Source organism: Tupaia chinensis, unplaced genomic scaffold (assembly GCF_000334495.1).
Source record: "Tupaia chinensis unplaced genomic scaffold, TupChi_1.0 Scaffold147417_1, whole genome shotgun sequence".
Taxonomy (NCBI): Eukaryota; Metazoa; Chordata; class Mammalia; order Scandentia; family Tupaiidae; genus Tupaia; species Tupaia belangeri.
The window spans coordinates 57207-80132 of record NW_006207268.1 but is presented as its reverse complement, the minus strand read 5'-3'; the positions used below and the strand labels follow the sequence as shown (position 1 = coordinate 80132).

Sequence of the window (22926 nt, the reverse complement as noted above, 5' to 3'; positions counted from 1 at the left end):
TATTCATTTTTATATTTTCCCACAAAAATTTACTTTACACATCAAAAAGTTTTTGCTCTCAATCCATGGTCCTTGATAATTAATAAAAAAAACTTTCAAATTTTAAAAAAACTGAATTTTAAAGATAATGTTAGAAATATTTGTTGTGGGACCAGCAGGTAGTGTAATGGCTATGTCGCTGGACTCCCACGTAGTCAACTGCGGTTCGAGTCCCTGACCCAGTGGCTTAAACTCAAGTCAGGCATGTGTGCGTGCGTGCCCAAGATCCCGAGAGGAGAATGGAGGAGAAGGGATTGCATCGTGGCCATCCCTCCTGGGGGGTTATTTCTAGCTTTCTGTCTCTCTGTCTGTCTGGTGGGCTCACGTTCCCTATAGCAAAAAAAATCTCCAAAGAAAGAGAGAAATATTTGTTGTAATATTGTTTGTGACTCTACAACAACAGAGATAGTATGGTTTTAAATATTTTTAAATGTCAACTACTCAAACTGTTGAAAAGCAAATACCCAGCACACAATTCACACATGAACCTTCTCAGTTCAGCCCTGCCTACCAAGTATTCCGTGATATGTATGCCATCTGCTAGCAAAGATCAGTCTCTTTTTCTTTCTTCAAAATCTTCCTCATAATAATCCTCTGGTTGTGGCTGCTCTTTTGCAATCTCTACTGATTACAATGCTGGGCTGGAAAAATCCAGGTTATTTTATGGTACAAATTCTTTCACATGGCTTCTCTAACCCTTTCTGCCAGGCAGAATCATTTATGGTGCCAGGCCATCTTTCCAAGAGCTTCTGTTGGCTTACTTGAGATCTACTTTAAAGGTTCTATAGTTTTCTGGTTGAATCTTCAGATATGACATTCCAGTCAAAGCCTTGTCCGATAACAAGTATTTCCAATTTCTGATTCAAGGCAACAGGTATTATTGAACTTATGCAAATAACTATTCTGCCACAAAATAAGAATATTTCTAAGTATTTCCCAATTCCAGAGGGGTCAGGAAGGGAGAAAAGTTTGTTTCCATTTAAAGAAAAAAACAAACAAGAAGAAAAAAACACTTTAACAAATTGCCGAACCTATCAACAGCTCAAAAGAAAGCAAAATCCTTAAATTGGGAAAACAAAGCATAGAAAAAAACAAAACAAAACAAAACAAAAAAACAACAACAAACCAGTAATGTTTTACTCAAGTCATAAAATTCTATTTCACTGGTTCGGTCTTATGTAATTAATCTCTATTCTGTTGAAATTTCAGAGTTACTGTGGTCCGATCTTTCTGTTTAAATCCTGGAAGTTAACAGTCAGTGTTATTATTGGTGTTTCTTGTCCCTAGCATTAAGTTGGTCATTTTCTTGGTTGCTTTTTGTTCTCTTATTTTTGTATGTGTGTCTTTAGTTTTCCTGATAAAGCACTCCTTTAAGAACTTCTTGGTGTTGGTAAATTCTTCCAGGTTTTTTGTTTGTTTGAGATTTTTTTTTAAACTTTTCTTCCCCTATGAAGAATAATCTTGCTGGGTATAGTATTCTTGGTTTAAACTATTTTTCAATGAACACTTTGAATATATTTTCCCATTCTTTCCTTGCTTGCATTGTTTCTGATGAGAGGTCTGATGTTAGCCTGATGGGATAACCTTTATAAGTAATGGGACATTTCTCTCTTGCCAATTTTAGTATCTTGTCTTTGTGGATTTGGCCAGTCTGGCTATGATGTGCCTCGCAGAAGGTCTTCTTGGGTTGATTCTATTAGGGGTCCTTTGTATTTCTTAGGTCTGGATATTTGAATGCCTCTCTAGGTTTGGAAAGTTTTCTTCCAGGATTTCATGGACTAGATTATCAATGCCCTTATTAGTTTCTTTGCCTTCTGGATACCAATGATCTGGATGTTTGGGCACTTAATGGTATCATTTCTCATATAGTAATCTCATTTTTTGTTGTTATTTTCTCAGTGGTTTTGGTTATTATTTTCTAAGTCGAGGTTTTTCCTTCACCATCTGAGATTTGATTTTCTGCATGGACTTTTGAGGGACGGTTTGATTTCCTGTATTGCAGCCTTCATCTCCAACAGCTCCACTTGATCCTTTTTTTGTGGTACATAATTCCTCTGTCAGATTGTGCAAGAACTTCCTCACCTCCTGGAACTCATTGTCTCTCTTCTCCTGCATCTTCTGGAGTTCACTGTCTCTCAGCTCTTGCATCTTGTTTAGTTTTGTCACTATGAATATTCTGAATTCTCTGTTGGACATTTCCACGAGTTCCACTATGCTGTCTGTGGATGATGAAGGTTGTTCTTTTTCCTTAGGGGAGAGATATTTTCTTGGTTTCTCATATTTCTTGTGCCTCTGCGGTGGTTTCTACTCATTCTGTGACAAAATCTTTCTTCTACTTGTCTGAGTGTTTCAGGGGTCTAGAAGATGGGGTTTAGAGCATAGCTTCAGTCACCTTGGTCCCTGAACACCTTCTATTTCTCTTGAAAGACCTGATCTAGAGATACTCAAAGGAATTAAAGTTGTTTTTATGAAGGTAGGGTTTAAACCAAATTCATGAATATATTTAAGTACCCTGTGAAAATCCAAACAGGTTTTTGCATTCCCACTGTCTCTATGATTTTTGGATCCTATGATCTCACCAAAACAACTGCAATAAACTTTTTATTTGTCATCTTGTCTCCTTTATTGTTGTTGTTATATGCCAGATGATGTGTACATTCTCCAGAGAGAGTAAAAGTGAGAGAAGGAAAGTGACAAAGCATCCCCCTCTATGGGGAATAGTCCCATTCCAATCCCTTTTCCTCCATTTCTCCCTCCCATTGGGATCTTAGGCATGTACACATGTGCAGTTTTTCAAGCTGCCAGGGATGGGATTTGAACCACACAGTTGGCCATGTGGAACCCAGCCGCTTAAAGCACTCCACCACTAGCCGGCCCTGTCACCTCATCTTCTAATCAAATATTCCTCTTTTTAGTTACAGGATGAAATTCGTTGGTCTGGAAAGGTGCATAGTACAGCAGAAAACAGGTAAGTTCACTGGCTAGGTCAGGAATGTCTGGATTCAGAGCCAGTTCGTTACTTACTAGTTGATTAACTTCAGTAAGTTACTTGATTCTCTCTCACTGTTCTCATCTATTAATGGGGTATAATAGCACCAATTTCATACAGCTTGGTGAGAATATGCTATTTATAAGGCACTTAGTAAAAATAGAATACCTACCATATAAAAATGCTCAGCAACTACTACCCAAGTAGCTATTGTTATTGATTGTAAAGGGAGATAATTGCTATGTTCATAGATGTTATGATGTACTTTTATTCTCAAGCTATCATCAAATGAAAGGTTTTTTTCATCTTTAGAGAACAAGAGGGCCAGTCTCTGGTATATGGAAGAATTCTCACATTGCAAATTAAGCTAACCAGATAAAAGAGTAAAATAAAACAAAAAAAAATTTTCCATATGTAGGACAGTTTTAAAGACATTAATTAATATTTTTGCCCATGGGTAAAGGAAAAATATGAAAAAAAATTTTTTCCTCATCCTCAGAAAGGATTTTTCTTTTTTCTTTTCTTTCTTTCTTTCTTTCTTTCTTTCTTTCTTTCTTTATTTATTTATTTTATTTTGGAGAGGTTTTTGCTATAGGGCGCGTGCGCTTGCCAGACAGACAGAGAGACAGAAAGCGAGAAATCACCCCCCAGGGGGGATGGCCACGCTGCAATCCCTTCTCCTCCATTCTCCTCTCGGGATCTTGGGCACACATGCACACGTGCCCAGCGTGAGTTTAAGCCACCGGGTCCGGGACTCGAACTACAGTCGACTACATGGGAGTTCAGCGACATAGCCATTATGCTAACTGCTGGTCCCAGAAAAGATTTTCTAACCAAAATAGTTTTTGCTTTTATTATGACCACAGTAATTCAAGATCTATGACTTAACCTTGTATGTAGGATGGAATGACTAAGGAAAGAACAATAATCCAGACTGCATTACTATCATTTCGATACTTAATGCCCCAAGGTGATAAGTCCCTTTTAGAATTCACTGTCTGGAAAAGCTTGGTTCCAGTGAATAATTGTTCTTATCTAAAATGCTGGTAAGTTTCCTCTTATCCGATAATGATATAACCACTTCCATTTATTATTTGCTTTTGCTGCAGTGAATTTGGTCTCAAGTTAATGCTAATGATAGTACTGTCTCAACCAGGCGACTGGAAGATCTGCTTCCTCCTCCTTTATGTGCCATTTTATTTTCAATTCACAATAATTACTATCTGTATATTATTCCATCTAGGACTTTTATTACGAGTAGGTTCAAATCCTTTTGGAAGCATATAGGGTATAAATCATTTGCTTTTAAATAAACAAAATAACTTATGGAAAATCTTGCACATTTCCAATTCATAGACCAAAAATGTAAGTGATGACAACTAATTTTTTTTTTTAATCATTTCATGAAATGAGCTGTATATTTAGACCCAGTACAGGAAAAGTGCTTTCCAAACTCCAGAGTTTAGAACCTCTTCAGGTGTTTTATGTAAGAATGGAGCTTGGGAGTCTGCCAAATAACTCTCTGGCAATATGACTCCGAGAACCTCTGCGTGCTTCAGCCTCTTCATGTCTCACAACCAATAAAGAAATAAACTAATGCGAAGGAAAGAGACGCTTGCTTCAGTTTGAAGCAAATCTCATATAATGAATTCTTATAATTTTATATTGCCTCGGCAACTTCGCTCCCCCACCCCTGGGGTGTGTGTGTGTGTATGTGTGTGTAGTGTTTTTCAGACAGAGTATCTGTGTCATAATCTTCCTGCCTCTGCCTCAGCCTCCCAGATGGTGGGTTATAGGTGAGCACCGGTGTGCCCATCTCTTCAGGGCGGACTGGGAATCCAAGTGTCCCACGTGGCCTCAGCCAGTGAGGCAGCAGTGTCCAGGGCAGACTCCTACGTCTGGGTCTTTGGCATCTATTCCGAGTACCAGCTGGATTCTCTTCATACCAGAAATAGGTCTTTGTCATCCTTAACATAGTTTCCATTCTCTGCCTCCTCCCAGTTCCTTAACGTGGTTGGTTCAGATATCTGCCTTATACAACTGCCTCCCAGTGACTACCTCTCTATGGGTCAGCTTGATACAACCTACCCGACTCATTCCACTGATACCCATCCCTCACAGACTCCCAGATTTGCCACACTGACCATCTCCCAGTCACAGCCTGACTCTAAAGGGCTGATGGCTGTTGTTCTATACGTGCCAATTAGAATTCTCCATAGGAAACCTGCTTGGGTAATGGCCTAGACACTAACACAGGTCCCTTGCTTGTTCTCTCTTGCTCCTCCCCCACTGGAATCCCAGACAGCTCCCTAACTTGCCAATGGTCCTGCAAGGTATGCTACCCTTTTGTCTCTGGGACTATAAGTAAGAGCTGCTTCTGTTATTTTGTATGTTTTATTGTGCTGTCTCCTCTTGTCTCACCTGATGGGCATAGCCAAATCTAACTTTATTCCTGGTCCGAGCTCTTCTAGAAAGTGGAATAAACTGGACAGGCCACATGAGAGCCACAAGGCTGTCAGCCAGCATAAAGAAATTTGCTATGAAAGGGACATGAGGTATGGGTTGGATGCCTAGGCCTTAGGCCATCTGCCAGGATAAAGAAGTGTCTGTAATTGGTACATGGCCACCCGCCTGGGTCCCTATCAGTGTCAGATCATAGTTTATATCCACTTTCCAAAGAGAGACCTCAAGACAAAAGTAAAGGAAAATCACAATACTTCTCTCCCCTGAAATCTATGAAGATGACAATGAAATATGACAAGAAGTAGAAATTACTAATTTCATGTGCTTAATTATCTGATGAAAATAAACCTATGCAAAGGATATAAAGTGTAAAAATATCACTTTTTGTTGTAAAATTGAGAATGTTGGGGCCAGCAGGTGGCATGGTGGTTGAGGCACCGGACTCCCACATGGCCAACTGTGGTTCCAGTCCCCGTCTCCTCTTTCTCTGGTCAAATTAAAATAATAATAATAGTGGTAATAAATAAAATTAATAATTCTTCTAAAAATAAAATAAAATTGAGAATGTTTTTTATTCTTTCCACAGCTTATAAAATTTGGTATAAGTAACACCTGGATGCAATAGTGTATGCCTATAATCCCAGCTACTTGGAAGGGTGAGGCAGGAGGATCAAGAACAAAATAAAATTTTTTATAAGTAAAATATCAGTTTTTCAAGTTCAATGCCATATAGTTATAGTCACACAAGTTTAAAACATTTAAAACTACATTTCGAATTACTGCAATTTCTGTCAGAAAAAAATATTATTCTTTAAAGTGTACACTTACTAATAGCTTTTTTTAAAAAAGAAAAGTAGGTGGTGTGGTGATTGGGGCACGGGACTCTCACCCAGCTGAGTAACGTGAGTCCTAGACCTGGCGACTTATTTTCTCACTCTATCTTTCTCTCTCTCTCTGTCTCTTTCTAGTCAAATTAAAGTATAATCATAAATTAAATTAAATTAAATAATTCTTTGAATAATAATAATTTTTTTTTGGAGAGGTTTTTGCTATCGGGCGCGTCCGCTCGCTAGACAGAGGGAGACAGAGAGACAGAAAGCGAGAAATCACCCCCCGGGGGGATGGCCATTCCGCAGTCCTTTCTCCTTAGTTCTCCTCTCGTGATCTTGGGCATGCACGCACACACGCCCAGTGTGAGTTTTAAGCCACCGGGTCCAGGACACGAACCACGGTCAACTACATGGGAGTCTAGCGACATAGCCATTACGCTGGTCCCAAGAATAATAAAAATTTTTTTTAATGGTATTTGTGGGACCAGCAGATGGTGTAATGGTTATGTCACTGGACTCTCACATGGCAAACTGCAGTTTGAGTCCTGGACCTGGTGGCTTAAAACTCCCGCCGGGCACATGTACATGCTTGCCCCAAATCCTGAAAGAATGGAGGAGAAGGGATTATGGTGTGGCTATCACCCTTGTGGGTGATTTCTCTCTCTGTGTCTCTGTGGCACGCACATGCATCCTATAGCAAAATTCTCTTTAAAAAAAAAGTGTTTGAAGGCCAGCCATGTTGCTCAGCAATGAAGAGAGCAAGATCTCACGGGCCCACTGTGGTTTGAATCTGTGTCCTGGTGTCTTGAAAAACATGCCAGACAAGTGTGTGCATCTAAAATCTTGATGGGATGGAAATATGGGGGAAAAAAGGGACTGTGGTGTGACCATGCATTATTGGGGGGGACGCTTTCTCTTTCTCTCTATAGCTCTGTGGCAAGGGTGCATATCTGAGAATTAATAAAAAACAGGAGGGGTGTTTGAGGGCCTAGCACATAGTAGGCCCTCAATAAATATTATACTCCTCATTTATTTAATTTCTGTATATTCTAAAATGGCAGATATTACCTGATGAGTTAAAAAATTTCTGGGAGGGAACCAGCAGTTAGCGTAATGGCTATGTCGCTGGACTCCCACGTGGTCGACCGCGGTTCGTGTCCCAGACCCGGTGGCTTAAAACTCACGCCGGACGCGTGTGCGTGTGTGCCCAAGATCCCGAGAGGAGAATGGAGGAGAAGGGATTGCGGCGTGACCATCCCCCTTGGGGGGTGATTTCTCGCTTTCTGTCTCTATGTCGCTCTCTGTCTGTCTGGCGAGCGCACGCGCCCTACAGTGAAAATCTCTCCAAAAAAAAAAAAAAATTCTGGGAGTCTTATTTCTCTCACAAACTAGTTTGCTTTTCCTTAAGTAAGAAGGATATTTTAAATGATGAACAAAGGGTGCATATACCATTTCATGTACCTTTGAAGTTACATACCAGAACAGGATGACAGAAAATTTTCTGTTAAATGGAATACAAAAATCTGCTACTTCTATACTCATTTCATAACAGTATCGATTAAGGTAAAAGACCTAAAAGTAAAAGTAATTGGAGAGAACAAGGACGATGCTCAACTCCATCCTTTTCAATAGATAAAATGGTTGTATGGCCTTGATAACAATCTTTTCTGTATAATGTTGCTATACGTTCACACACATTTCCTTATAATTGCAATGATAAAAATGTCTACAAACCTAGCAATGACACATCAGCAATGATGAAGTATCCCCCATCAGGAACTATGGGTTTTAGTCCAACACTTTCAAGTAAATGCACCATCCGATCTCTTTTTACTTCTAACTCTTTTGGCAAAGAATTAAAGTAACACTCAGGGTCATCCATGCGCTTGATGTCAATCCAAAAAGCTTGAGCCAAGGCTTCCTGTATATTAAGAGCAAAAAACATGAAAGGAAATACAGCAATGTTATTTATTGCTTAGTTTATTGGTATAATAAAGATTGCCTGAGTAAAATGATTGGCAAAAAGGTTACTCAGGAAATTACAGTTGAATTTCTGTGAGCCTGTATTAAACTAGAGATTAATGGAGGAAGCAATTCTATGTAAATAATTTATCTAATGTGAAGACTGAGATTGACTCATGAAAATCCAAACTGAAAGAAAGGTAATAAATGAAGATGACTTACTCAGGAACAACAGGAACTTAATTTATTTTATTTTATTTTATTTTATTTTATTTTATTTTATTTTTACTAAGATAAGCAATAGAATAATTTGGTAAATCTAAGTGTGAAAAATGGCCAGAGAAGTGAGGACACAGTCCTTCCTCATTTAACACTGGGGAAGTAAAAGCTGGCCTACTATGTAGAGGAGTAATGTACCGCTTTCATTCCCCACAGGTGCGCAAATTCTGTAATTATTCCTAACCCGTGAAGGCTGTCTAAGTTAAACAGAGATTAGAAATGAGTTTCTGGGGACCCGTAGATGCTGTAATGGTTGTTGCTGGACCCCCATGTAGTTGCATGGTTTGAGTCCCAGACCCAGCAGCTTAAAAACCAATGCTGGGCATGTGTGCATGTGAGCCCAGAATCCTGAGAGGAGAGCGGAGAAGGGATTGTGGCATGGCCATCCCCCCTGTACCCCCACTCCCACCCAAGGAGTGGCGGTGACTTCACACTTTCTTTTTCTCTCTCTGTTTCATGCATGCACCCTATAGCAAAAATCCCTATTTAAAAAAAAAAAAAAAGAAAGAAAGAAAGAAAAAGAAGAAGAAATGAGTTTCTGGAGCAGGTGGAGTAACTCTGCTACCATTCTTCAGGCAAGTCAGAGAGCCAGAAAAGAAAATGAGCTAAGAAAGAAGCCAGCGTTAAATGCAATAAACCATTCATGCCTACTCTCCTCCAAACTCGTATGTTGAAATCCATACCCCTCAGGAGAGAGGTTACTTTGGGAGGCAATAGTCATGAAAGGAGGGCCCTCAGGATGGGATTACTACCCTCATAAATAAGATAGCAGCTAGCTTCTTCCATCCTGTGAAGACCTGTCAAACAAGTGACATCTGTGAGAAAGCAGGCTTCGCCAGGCAGGGACTTGATTTTGGACTTCCCAGTATCTAAAGAACTGCAAGAAACTAGTTTCTGTTGTTGAAAGCTTGTAGTTTTAACAACTCGGATAAAGATATTAAAGAGCAGGCAGCTGTATGAGAAGGCAACAGGTCAGGAACAGGTAAACAAGTCAGAATCAGGCATGCATAAAGAACAAGGCTGTATGCAAGCAGAGAGCAGAAGCTTGGAAGGCAGATGTGAACAGAGATGACTTAGAAATAATGAAACTCAGCACAAACCAGGAGGAGATCCAGGCAGGTTATCAGTCACTAGGAGTAGAAAAAAGATGCAAGCAAAGTGGTCCTATTTTTAGGAAGTTAATAATAAGCAAAAGATTTCACAAACTAAAGGGTAAATTGCCCACTTGGCTGATAAATACTGAGTACCAATGTTAAACCTGGCGTTCTGGTAAGTGCTGGGAATATGACAATGAGCAAAATAGACATGGTCCTTAAATGCCAGTTAGTGTGTACTGGGAGTGGGGAGGGGTGAGCAGAAAGGAAATTAATCAGACAAGCAGGATATAATTCTTTCTGTTGGAAGAACTGAGGCCAGTGTGACTGAAAGGTAGCAAGAGAGACAACATGGCAAGAGATGAGACTGAGAACAGAGAGGGACATGATCACAGAGAAGCCTTCTTGCCAACAGAATTCAGCAGTGAAACTGAATTAGCAATAGTAATAAATTCCCAGCACTAAATGCAATCTTGGACAAACAAGGATTGATTGCTTCAATCTAGAAATCTGAGGTTCCCCTATAAGCAGGAGCCTATTTCCAAACATAGTTGTCTGAGGGGAAAACAGAGCAGCTAGCCGAAATGGAGAATAAGATGGTTCAGAAAGGATGTTCCAGATTCTCGACTTTACCTTTCTTTTCCTCAGTAACTTGTTCAATCATATAATAGGAAATAAAGCACTAGAAAATTCAAAACACAAAAGACGTAAACATCGTCCTAACTGGAGCACAACCCTGGGCCCTTTTCTTCTCATACCCCATATGGAATCCATTGACAAATAGTGTTGGCTATACCTTCAAAATATATCCAGAGTCTAATCACTTTTCACCTGTCTGCCATCCCCGTATTGGTTCAATGCACTGGCATTTCTTTCCTGAGTCACTCAACAGCCTTCCCACTCCCAAAGCAGCCAGAGTCTCTTCGATAACACAAGCTAGACCATGATGCTCTTGTTCTCAGTACTCTCTGTGACTTCCTCTCTCACTCAGCTCTTCCACTGGCATACATAGCCCAGCTCGATCTGACTCCCAGACACTTCACTGATCTCACTACCTCCAGCTCTTCTCCCTTGGTCATCTCATTCCATCCTTGGTGCTGTTCACTGGTGCAGACATGCCATACAAGCTGTCCATCACTGCACCTTTGCACTTACTGTTCTCAGTCTAGAGGGCTCTTCTCTAGGTAACCACAGGACTGTTGAACTCCTTCAGTTCATTACTCAAATGTTATCTTCTCAGTGAAGCTTTCAATGTCTACCTATTTAGTTTCACATCTTCTCCCCCAGGTACTTTATATCCCTTCTCTTTTCCCTCTTTCATCTCGATTCTCAGTAAATATTTGTTAAACCGGTGGATGCATTTATTTGGAGAGGATAAAGTGAGTTTTATAATATATAATAAAACAAAATGTCAGAACTAACTTTTATCATGTTATTACTTTAGAGAGTCACTGAAAAAAATTTTAAATAGATTTTTTTCCCATTCAGTTTTACATAAAGCAAAAAATCAAGTTTGCTGTAGCTAATACATTTTATTTTTTTGGTCTTTTCACTGCCTTCTAGAAAAATATTACCTTTTCAGTGTTTTGATTATGTATGGTACATAGATCCCTGTTTCTGTAGCTATATTAAAACTATATACATTGGGGGGCTGGCAAGTGGCATAGTGGTTAAAGGTGCTAGATTTCCACATGTCTCATTGTGGTTCACCTGGACCTGGTGGCTTGCTTTCTTGCTTTCCCTTTCTCTATCTCTGTCCCTGTCTAGTCAAATTAAAAAATAATAATAATGACAAATGGAATTAAATTTTAAAAAATTCTTAAAAAAAAATATATATACACACATTGGGGTCAGCAGGTGGCATGGTGGTTGAGGTGCTGGACTCCCACATGGCCAACTGCAGTTTGAGTCCCAGACCTGGTGACTTGCTTTCTCACTTTATCTCTCTCTGGTGAGCATGTGTGCACTATAGCAAAAATAAATAAATAAATAAATAAATTAATTAATTAATTAATAAAAATAATTCTTACCTCCCCAAAAACATACATTAAAAAGTCTTAAACTTAACGATTGTCTCTACCTGCTAATTTCAACCAATTCCTTTACCTGTACTAACAGCCACATTTATTAGTTTCTGTGGATCCATCTAGAGATAATTTAAGAAAATACAAGCAGTTCTCTTTTGTTATGAAAAATGCAGCAGGGACCAGCAGTTGCGTAATGGCTATATTGCTGAACTCCCATGTAGTCAACTGTGGTTCGAGTCCTGGGCCCAATGGCTTAAACTCACGCTGGGCACGTGTGTGTGGTGCCCAAGATCCCAAGAGGAGAAAGGAGGAGAAGAGATTGCGGCGTGGCCATCCTCCCTGGGGGGTGATTTCTCGCTTTTGTATCTCTGTTTCTCTCTGTCTTTCCTGCAAGCCCACGAGCCCTATAGCAAAAACCTCTCAAAAAAAAAAAAAAAAAAAAAGGCAGCATAAATATACTCTCCTCTGTTCCTTGCTTTTTAAATTTTACATATTCTAGAAATTTTTCCCTATCAGTAATCACTCTTTTTCCTTCTCTTTTATTTATTATTTATTTATTTTGAGAAATTTTTGCTACAGGATGCATGCACTTGTTGAAGAGACAGAGAAAGAGATAGAAAACGATAGAAAGCCATCTCCAGTGGGGATGAATGGCCATGTAGCAATCCCTTCTCCCCCATTCTCCTCTTGGGATTTTGGGCACACACACACACATGGCCAGGCTTGACTCCCAAGCAGTTGGGTCTGGGACTCAAATCGCAGTCAACTACATGGAGTCCAGTGACGTAACCATTATGCCACCTGCTGGTCTCTTTCTTCCCTTTTAAACGGTCATCTGGTAGACAGAAAAAGGGCCCCCAAAAATGTCCCTTTTCTTTTTCAAAGAGAGATTTCTTGCTACAGGGCACATGTACTCTCTGGAAACACAGAGAGAAATCACCCCCCCAGAGGGGGCAATGGCCACACCACAATCCCTTCTCTGTTTTTCTCTCAGAACTTTGAGCATGCACGCACATGCACCCAATGTGAGTTTTAAGCCACTGGGTCCAGGACTCAAACTTCAATTGACTATGTGGGAGTCCAACAATGTAACCATTAACCCACTTGCCAGTCCCAATATGTGTTTGGTTTTTTTTTTCCCTAAAGTCACTATGTGTTGTTATAACAGCAGTAGGAAACTATTATAGTACTATAATATTTAAATGTTTGGAAAACTCATGGTTTGTTTAACCAGTTGTCTACAGATGGTTAATGGACTACCCCCATCATCTGCAATGAACAGTGACATATATACATACCTTCTTACATGCACAGATAGTAGCTGGAGAGTGAATCTCCAGAATGTGGATTGCTATTTCATAGGGTAAGCACAGCTGCAATGCTGCTTAGTCCTACTGCTGTCTTCCAGAGGTATAACACTGTGATACCTTCACTGACAGACCATGCTTTGACCCCAAGTTACCATAATACTTACCTGTAAAGGAGTGGCACAGGTATAAATGGTGTTTTGTTGAACTGTCTGTAAATGTTTTATCAAATGATTAGGACCAATGGACCAGCCAAGCTGGGGGGAAAAAAAAAAGAGAAAAGCAGATTTCAAAAAACAAACTGATGATATGTATCAAATGTGAGCGAGTATTAAATGTAATATAATTACTAAATATATGCAATTCTAAAATGTTCATGCTATAGTCCAGTATTAGCAGTTAGAATGATTTTAATAGTTTTTCCTTTTTTTTTTTTTTTTGGTGTTAAAGTTTCCAGCTGGAGTCACGAAGCTATTTTCAGAAGGTAAATAAACCTTCAATCAATATTAGTCTTCTCCTCTCTTCTGATTTACTATTTAAAAACAAAGTTTGTTTGAGGCCAGCAGGTGGCATGGTGGTTAAGGTGCTAGACTTCTACCTGGTGACCACGGTTTGAGTCCCATATTGGTGGCTTAAAAGTCATACAGAGCATGTGCATGTGTGTCCAAAGTACTGAGAGGAGAATGGAGGAGAAGGGCTTATGGCATGACCAACCTCCTTGGAGGAACAATTTCTCACTTTCTCTTTCTCTGTCTCTCTCCATCAAGTGTACACACCCTATGGCAAAAACCTTAAAAAAAAAAAAAAGTGTATTTGTTTATTTATTTTTTAATTACCAGAGGGTGCATGTGATCACTAGAGAAAGAGAGAGAAAGCACCCCCCCCCCTCCGGGGCACATTTATGCCACAATTTTTTCTACTAATTTCTCCATCCTGTCAGGATTTGGGGCACATACATACATGAGCCTAATGTATTTTTGAGCAGCCAGGGCCAGGACTAGAACCACAGTCAGCCATGTGGGATCTGGCTCTTTTTTTTTTTTTTTTTTTTTTTTAAAGTTTTGCCATAGGGCACATACACTTGCTAGAGAAGTACAGTGAGAGAGAAAGTGAGGAATCACCCTCTGGGAGGGATGGCTACACTGCAATCTCGTCTCCTCCATTTTTCTCTGGGGATTTTGGACACATGCTCAGAATGATTTTCATGCTGCTAAGCCTGGGACTCAAACTGCAAGTTGGCTACATAAGAGTTCAGCACCTTAACTACCACGCCACCCGCTAGCCCCAGGGGGTCTGGCTCCTTTAACTGACAGGGCACAAGGATGGCCCAAAAAGGTTTATTTATTTTACTCTGAGAGAGAGCACATGCACATGCGCATAAGAAGGGGAGCACCCTCAGCAGGGTCTTGCCATGCTGGGGCATCTTTGTCCAGCCTTCCAGCCCTCTAGCTTTTTTTTTTTCTTTAATTATTTGACTTTATTTTAATTTGACCAGAGAGGGACAGGGGGAGAGAGAGAGAGAGAGAGCAAGCCGCCAGGCCTGGAACTTGAACCACAGTCGGCCATGTGGGAGTCCAGCACCCTTAACCACCACACCACCTGCCGGCCCCAGCTCATCAGGATCTTGGGCACACACGTGCACCACATGTCTCAGGGTGACCAGGCAGTGGCCAGCCCGTGACCTTCAGCACTGCAGCACAGTCCGTCACTGACTGTGCCACTGAGGTGGGGCCTAATCTGCTACTAGTAGATACTTCTGGCAAAATCATTGGAATTAGATATAGATAAAAATAACTCTGAGGACAAAGGGACTCTTCCACAGTGAAGACATAGACTTTTCAGCCTGTAAATCTCATTTCTGATGTTTCCTGATTCTAGGCCATATTTAGGAGAGGCGGGGTTGGAAGAGAACCAAGATTCGAGGGGATAAACTGTTCCATACAGTGGTCAGGAGAAGGGAACCTGCCAGACCACCTGTCCTGGACTGAGTTCCTTAGCCCTGTAATCTCTGGCAAGTCACTTGGCTTCTCTAAGCTTTAGTTTTATCATCTGTGAAATAACGGGGTAGTAAGTACACCCACCTCATACTATAGTCATAAGAACCAGAGGAAATGGGACCAGCAGTTAGTGTAATGGCCATGTCGCTGAACTCCCATGTAGTCAACCCCGATTCGAGTTCCAGACCTGGTGGCTTAAATTCACACTGGGCGCGTGTGCGTGCATGCCCAAGGTCCCGAGAGGAGAATGTAGGAGAAGGGATTGCAGCGTGACCATACCCACTCGAGGGTGACTTCTTGCTTTTTGTCTGTCTTTCTGGTGAGCACACATACCTATAGCAAAAACCACCACAAAAAAGAAAAAAAAAAAAAAAAAAGAACCAGAGGAATTAGTATATGTAAAATACTTAGAGTCTGGCACCAAAGTAAGTGCCAAAATATTATTTTTTTCTCTTTTTATATTAGAACGCAGTCATCTGAACATTATTCACAATGAAAAAAGTCTCATTAAATTACTTTCAAGATGGAAAAATTACCTAATTTTTCTTACTTAAAAAAAAACAGTGTCTCAAAAAGGATAAAGATAAAAATGAAACTTGAATAAATCAATAAATAAGCAAAAGATTATTGTATTAATACTGTGTAGGGGGCCAACAGATAGCATGATGGGTAAGGTCTGGATCCCACATAGCAGCAGCTTGAGAAACATGCGGGTGCATGTGCCTGTGTGCTCAAAATCACAAGAGGAGAATGCAGAAGGGATGCAGGGTGGCCATCCCCCCTGGGGGTTGATTTCTATTTCCATCTCTCTCTCTCTCTGGTGAATGCACACACCCTATAGCAAAAATCTAAAAAACAAAAACAAATTAAACCCTGGGTGTGGCCTACCCTGGAACACAGTGGTTGTTAAGCTCTGTCCATTGGCAGCTGGAGCCCACATAGCTGACCATGGGCCGAATCCTGGCTCTGGTGCCTTGAGAACACTCCAGGTGCATGTGTATGTGTGTGCCCAAAATCCTGATGAGGGGAAGAAATGGAGGAAAATGGATTGTGGCATAATCATGCCCCAATACTGAGGATGCTTTCTCTCTCTCTCTCTGTGTCTCTGGCAAGTATGCATGCCCTCTGGCAATTAAAAAAAAAATCTGTGTAAACTGGTTATTTTAGCATTTAAAAGTAAACACTTTATAAAATACAAAATAAGGTGCTTCAAAAAGTTTGTAAAAAAGTAGAATCAAAGTACAAGTTTATTTTGATGCAAAAAAGTTTGAAAATCTGTTCTGGGTAGACCAGTAGATGGTGTGGAGGTTAAGGCATTGCATTCCACCTGACTGAGTGTGTGGTTCATGTCCCAGACCCAGAGGCTTGAGAAACATGCTGGGTGTGTGAGCATGTGTGCCCAGTCTCTAGAGGAGACTGGAGGAGAAGGGACTGCCGTGTGGCCATTCCCCCAGGAGATGATTTCTCACTTTCTCTTTCTCTCTCTCTCTGTCAGGCACATCCACATTATAGCAAAAACTAAAACGAAGCAAAACAATGCATAGGTTTTTTATATTCATTTTCCACGTACTTCTTGAATACCTGCCATGTGTGCATATTGTTAGGCAAGTAAATTCTTACGCATCTCACCTTCCAGCCCGTCACACTGAACGTCTTCCCAGCACTTCCTATTGTTATTGTTCTCTCCCACATACCTGGAAGAGTGGCTGAACAAGGAAAAGCAGAGGTTAAACAACTTTACGTCTACATTCAGTAGAATCTAAAACCATAATAAAGATACATGAGTTGAACAAAAATGAATGTATTACAGTATAGTAAGTGGTTATTTCAATAGGTTTTTTTAAAAAGAAATATTACTCATTATTATTCAATTTGATAAGAGAGAGAGAGGGAGCAAGAAAGCAAGCTGCCAGGTCTTGAACCACAGTTGGCCATGTAGGAGTCCAGCACCCCAACCACCACATCACCTACTGGCCCCTCAGTAGTTTTTTTTTTTTTTTTCCTCAAAATATAATGTAAGTTCCATCCAAAACACATGTCATTGCAATGTTGCACTGAAATAATGTTAATCAGCTTAATGATGTTAAGTAGCATGATTATTTCCAGAGGCAGGAGTAGCAGTGGTCTGAGTGGGCAAGGTTCCAGGCAGTTACAAGGGAGAGCTGGCTGTTGCATGAGCTGTGGCATCCAGAGCTCAGTGTTAGCAGTGGCTGTGTGTCTGATGCTATAACCCTGTGCGTGGTTTTGCTTGTAGGCTTGACGAGATTTAGTCCTCCCCACCTTTTTCTGTCCATTTTCTGTTGATTCCTCTTTTTTTTTTTTTTTTTCTGCTTTAGGGCATGTGTACCCGCCAGAAAGACAGAGACAGAAAGCGAGAAATCACCCCCTAGGGAGGATGGCCACACCGCAGTCCCTTCTCAAAACATTCTTGTTCTTGGGCACGCATGCACATGTGCCCAGCATGAGTTTAAGCCACCAGGTCAGAGACTTGAACTGCGGTTAACTATGTGGGAGTCCAGCAACATAGCCATTATGCCAACTGCTGGTCCCGTATTTCTCTAGGATTCATAGAGTAATTATTCTTAAAATGAGGTTTCATGTCAGCAATATCAGCATCACCTTTTGAGAAAGGCAAATTGTTGAGCCTTGTCCCACACCTACTGCATTGGAACTCTGAGGATGGGCCCAGTAATCTGTGTGTGTGTGTGTGTGTGTGTGTGTGTGTGTTGCTAACAACTTTATTGAGATATAACTCCACATCATATTATTCACCCACTGAAACTGTACAATTCAGTGATTTTTAGTGTATCAATAGAGTCGTGCAACCATCATCACAATCAATTTTAGAAATTTTTTTCCACTCCTTAAGAAGCCCTGAAATGTTTAACTGTCTCTCCCTAGTCTCCCTTTGGCCAACAGTATTAGAACTCATGCCTAAATGAAGCTTAAGGAACACACATATTTTCTCTTTAAGGCATTATCACGGCCTTTGTGTCCTTAAGAACATGGCAGCACCTTAATACTCAGCTTGGGCGCCACCGTGGACAGTAAAATCCCTGTGGAAAGAACATTTGCTTACAGTTAGAGCTGAGAGAAGGCAGAGCATTGCCATGTTTGACCTCAACTGGAACACGTTTGTTGAGTGACTCAGATTTTTCACAGGTCTGAGAATGAAGCATTGTGAATAGGAAGTTTGATGTTACAGAGATATTTCAGGCAATAGGCAAATTCACAAATACAGAATTTGTGAATAATGAGAATTTACCATAGAAAGGTTTTCAAGTTGATTAATATCTTTAATACGGTCATTCCTTCATTCACTTATCTAACATTTACTATCAATTATCCAGTGCCAAGGACTAAATCCAGAGGAATCAAACATGGCTAAGATGCAGCTCCTAATTTCAGAGGCTCAGTGCCTGGACATACGAGACGCAACATAACTCCTGCTAACCGGGCGATCAGTGTTGTAATAGCGTAGGCGTGGGGAGTCACCCAAGGATGGACGAAAGTGTTAGGGGTAGCTTTCTGCAGCCAGTAAGGCTTGAGCTGAGGCTCAGAAGACCACATAGGACTTAGCCAGGCAGAGACATGGAGCAGAGGCATTGTGAACTGAGGCATGGGGGCTAACACAGTATAAAACACATGTAGGTATCAAAGGTAAGTTTGTGAATTTTGCTGGACATTGGCAAATTATTCCTCTGTCAATCTTCTGAGAATGCTCCCTACAGCACTTTTTTTTTTTTAATTCTTCAAGTAATTTAGACGAGAAGTTCTTCACATGCAGTTCAACAAATTTCCTGCTTGTTTTTAGAGGTATAGTGGAGGCTTTTGTATTATTCTAAGAGTGAGCTGTTCATACGCAGAAGGAAAATAATGCTCATTTCTGGAGATCTAAATTTCTGCCTTTTTTTTTTTTTTTTTTTTTTTTTTAGGTTTTTGCATAGGGTGTTCACTAGAGACAGAGAGAAGGAGAAAGAGGGAGAAAGTGAGAAATTGCCTCCCATGGGAGATGGTCTCATTGCAATCCTATGTCCTCCATTCTTTCCTCTAGGGATTTTGAGTGCACACACACATGTGCCCAGCGTGATTTTCAAGCTACTAGGTCCAAAACTTGAATTGTGGTAGACCACGTAGGAGTCCAGCATCTCAACCACCAGGTCACCTGCTGACTCCAGATTCTATTTTCTTAAAGTAATGTGCTCATCAGCAAGTGCCTAGTGAAATGTAAGGCAGCTAAAGAAATTAAAAAAAAAAAATTCCGTGTATCATGAAGTATCTGTCAATATTTAAACAGTAGAAGAGTTACATAAATGTTATAATTGTATTCTATGTGTGGAATATAACAAAAAGCAAAAAGATCAATGGGGAAAATATTTAGAAAGTACACTTGAAAAGGGAATATTTTAGGGATCAGCAGGTGGCTTGGTGGTTAGGATGCTGGACACTCCCACATGGCTGCCTACAGTTCAAGTCCCAAACCTGGCAGCTTGGTTTCTCGCTGTCTCTCTCTCTCTCTGTCTCTCTCTAATCAAGTTAAAATAAATGAATGAATATGTTTTTTTAAAAAAAGGGAATATTTTAATATTTGATCTAGGTAATTATATCCCTTTAAGTTCTAATTTTCAGTCTTCCAAAGTATTCTAAAAGAAAATCATGGCACTGCCCATTTCCTGTCTGACCAAGGAAAATCTAAACTATGTATAATATAGAGCACCACTTCCTTTAAAGTAATAAAATATATCCCACATCAGGAAAGCCTATTAGTAAGAACAGTATTTAAGGGACCAGTAGATGGCATAATGGTTATGTCCCTGGTCTCCCACATAGTAGACCACAGTTTGAGTCCTGGACCCGGCCACTTAAAACTCATGCCGGGCATGTGTGCCTGTGTGCCCAAGATCCCAAGAGGAGACAGGATCGTGGTGTGGCCATCTCCCCTGGGAGGTGATTTCTCGCTTTCTGTCACTCTCTCTGGTGAGTGCACACCCCATAGCAAAAATCTTTCTCTTTTTTTGAGAGGTTTTTGCTATAGGGTATGTGTGCTTGCCAGAGAGAGACAGAGACAGAAAGCGAGAAATCACCCCCCAGGGGGATGACCACACTGCAATCTTTTCTCCTCTTTTCTCCTCTTGGGATTTTTTTTTTTCTTTTTGAGAGGTTTTCACTATAGAGCGTGTGCACTCGCCAGACAGAGAGAGAGAGACATAGAGACAGAAAGCGAGAAATCACCCCCCAGGGGGGATGGTCACGCCGCAATCCCTTCTCCTCCATTCTCCTCTCAGGATCTTGGGCACGTACGCACACGCGCCCAGCGTGAGTTCTAAGCCACCGGGTCCGGGACGCGAACTGCGATCAACTACGTGGGAATCCAGCGACACAGCCATTACGCTAACTGCTGGTTCCCTCCTCTTGGGATCTTGAGCACTCACATACACGATCTGGGTGTGACTTTAAGGCACCGGGTCTGGGACTTGAACCATGGTCGACTACATGGGAGTCCAGCAACAGCCATTATGCTATCTGCTGTTCCTGCAAAAATCTTTCTTAAAAAAATGTTTAAGCGGGAACCAGCAGCGTAATGGCTATGTTGCTGGACTCCCACGTAGTCGACCGCGGTTCATGTCCCGGACCCGGTGGCTTAAAACTCACGCCGGGCGCGTGTGTGTGCGTGCCCAAGATCCCGAGAGGAGAATGGAGGAGAAGGAATTGCGGCGTGACCATCCCCCCTGGGGGGTGATTTCTCGCTTTCTGTCTCTATGTCTCTCTCTGTCTGTCTGGCGAGCGCACGTGCCCTACAGTGAAAATCTTTCCAAAAAAAAAAAAGAAAAAAAATGTTTAAAAAGAACAGTATTTAGAAATAGATTCTTTAAAAATAAGAATTACTTAGAGAAACTCACAACCTTAACTGGTTTTTCACTATAAGTTATATATGAAGGAAACAAAAACTACTCAGCCATCAAAGACAGGTTTCATTGACAAAATATCAACTCTATATTATTAAAAAAAGAGCTAATTAATTTGTCAATGACAACTTAGCTATATAAAAGTGGATGTCTTTTTTTTTAATTTTAGGAGTAAACTGATCAGCTGAATAACTTACAAAGAATTTTCAACTTACTTTATAAACATCAGTATATTATTAAATGAACAATGGGAAAAAGGAGGTTTCTTTTGTTAACAAAAATGTCTTTACTGACCAGAAAATATCACTTGAATCAAGAGTCTAATCTAAGAGGACAAATTGTACTATTTTTAAAAGGGCCTTATGTAAAATCAAACTATCTAGATTTCTATGTCCTCTCAAGCTTGGAGATTTTGGGAGCCATAGAACTTAAGATATGCTGGGTGCATGTGTGTGTGTGCCCAAAATCTGGAAAGGAGGGAGAAATAGAGGAGAAGGGATTGTGGTGTGACCATTCCCCATAGGGGGTGCTTTCTCTCCCTCCCCTCGCCCTAAGCAAGTGCACATGTCCTCTGGCATAAAAAATTAAAAAACAACAAAAAAACCCTCCGATGTTAGTGTGAAAAGATAGGCAGAACAGATGACTACAATTTTGCATGTGAAATGGCAATTTACAGGAAAAAAGTCTTTCCAGGTCTGATGACTTTAGAAAACTATATCCGTGGGACCAGCTGTTGGTGTATGGCTATTTTGCTGGACTCCCACATAGTCAACCACGGTTCGAGTGCTGGACCTGGTGGCTTAAACTCACACCGGGCACGTGTGCATGCATGCCTAAGATCCCAAGAGGAGAATGGAGGAGAAGGGATTGCAGCATGGCCATCTCCCCTGGGGGGTGATTTCTCGCTTTCTGTCTGTCTTTTTCTATCTTTCTGGTGAGCGCATGTGCCCTATAGGAAAAACCTCTCCAAAAAAAAAAGAAAGAAAGAAAAGAAAACTGTATCTGTTACATTAAAAGTTTAGATGAAAGTTACATCTAAAAGGCAGCTGGTCTTTGCACTTCTCATTTATAACCCATAATCTTTAATTCAGCCAAAGCAGCTATAACCGTTATTTATAGGTGACTTCAGTTTCAGCAGTCAGATAAAGATCAGACGTGATGAAAAGTGGTGTTCCAGGGAAACTGCCTCTGTAACAACAGGAAGGTAATGCTAATTTCAGGATGTAAGGCCAGAAAGCCTTATTATATTAAAGAGCTACTGTCACACTTCACAAATTGATATAAATAGATGTTTTGTATCTTTCATATAACAAGAACACTGGATTTGATTGACTGTCTAAGTTTAATGCAAATAAGCTACACTTTTCTAAATGATGAAATAGTGAGTTCATTTTTTTCTTGTTTTAACGTTACGGGCTCTTAAAATGACTGAAAAAAAAGTCCGAGTTAAAAATAGTTGGGGCCAGTCCCTTCGAGCAGTTGTTGAAGGAGGCAGATCCTACATGGCGGACTGCAGTTCAAGTCCAGGGCCCTGGAGCTTGAAATACATACTGGATGCATGTGTGTGCATGGTCAAATTCTTGATGAAGATAGAGAAATGGAGGATATAGGATTTTGCCATGATCACACCTCATTGGAGGCTGTTTTCTCTCTCTCTCTCCCCTCCTCTCCTCTAGTGAGTGCACAAGTCTCTGGCAATAATAAAAAAAAATTGTCTGGCATTTCAGTTGCATTTACCCTGAAGGACTTATAATTCATGGGTCTAAACAATAACTTTTAAGATCACTTGATGTTGGGGGGCAAATATTGCTAAATCAAGTTAATTATAAGGGCAACCAGGTGGCATGGTGGCTAAGGTAGCTGTATCCTACATGACTGACTTTGTGGTTTAATTCCCGGACCTGGCAGCTTGAAAAACACCAGGCACATGTGCATACGTACCACAAAATCTTGAGAGGAGAATGGAGAAGGGATTGCAGTGTGGCCACTCCACCCGAGGGTGATTTTTCACTTTACCTCCCTCTCTCTCTCTG

General features: G+C 40.7%; 1 protein-coding gene and 1 long non-coding RNA gene across 8 annotated transcripts in view; one reads left to right on the top strand and one right to left on the bottom strand.

Annotated features, from left to right (window-relative positions):
- KYAT3 (kynurenine aminotransferase 3) overlaps window positions 1-22926 on the bottom strand; it is a 75690-nt gene that overhangs the window by 12486 nt on the left and 40278 nt on the right. For all 5 annotated transcript variants that reach the window (XM_006169682.3, XM_006169685.3, XM_006169683.3 and 2 more), the window contains 3 exons: window positions 16617-16693; window positions 13158-13247; window positions 8056-8242 (listed from right to left, as the gene is read on the bottom strand). In XM_006169682.3, coding sequence (XP_006169744.1) covers window positions 8056-8242; window positions 13158-13247; window positions 16617-16693 — 354 coding nt within the window. The remainder of the gene's footprint in view (window positions 1-8055; window positions 8243-13157; window positions 13248-16616; window positions 16694-22926) is intronic.
- LOC102482976 (uncharacterized) overlaps window positions 1-22926 on the top strand; it is a 78553-nt gene that overhangs the window by 48363 nt on the left and 7264 nt on the right. For 2 of the 3 annotated variants that reach the window (XR_003548099.1, XR_337573.3), the window contains exons 2-3: window positions 2955-3007; window positions 13441-13474. This is a non-coding gene — a long non-coding RNA (uncharacterized LOC102482976). The remainder of the gene's footprint in view (window positions 1-2954; window positions 3008-13440; window positions 13475-22926) is intronic. The other variant, XR_337574.3, reaches the window with a different exon arrangement.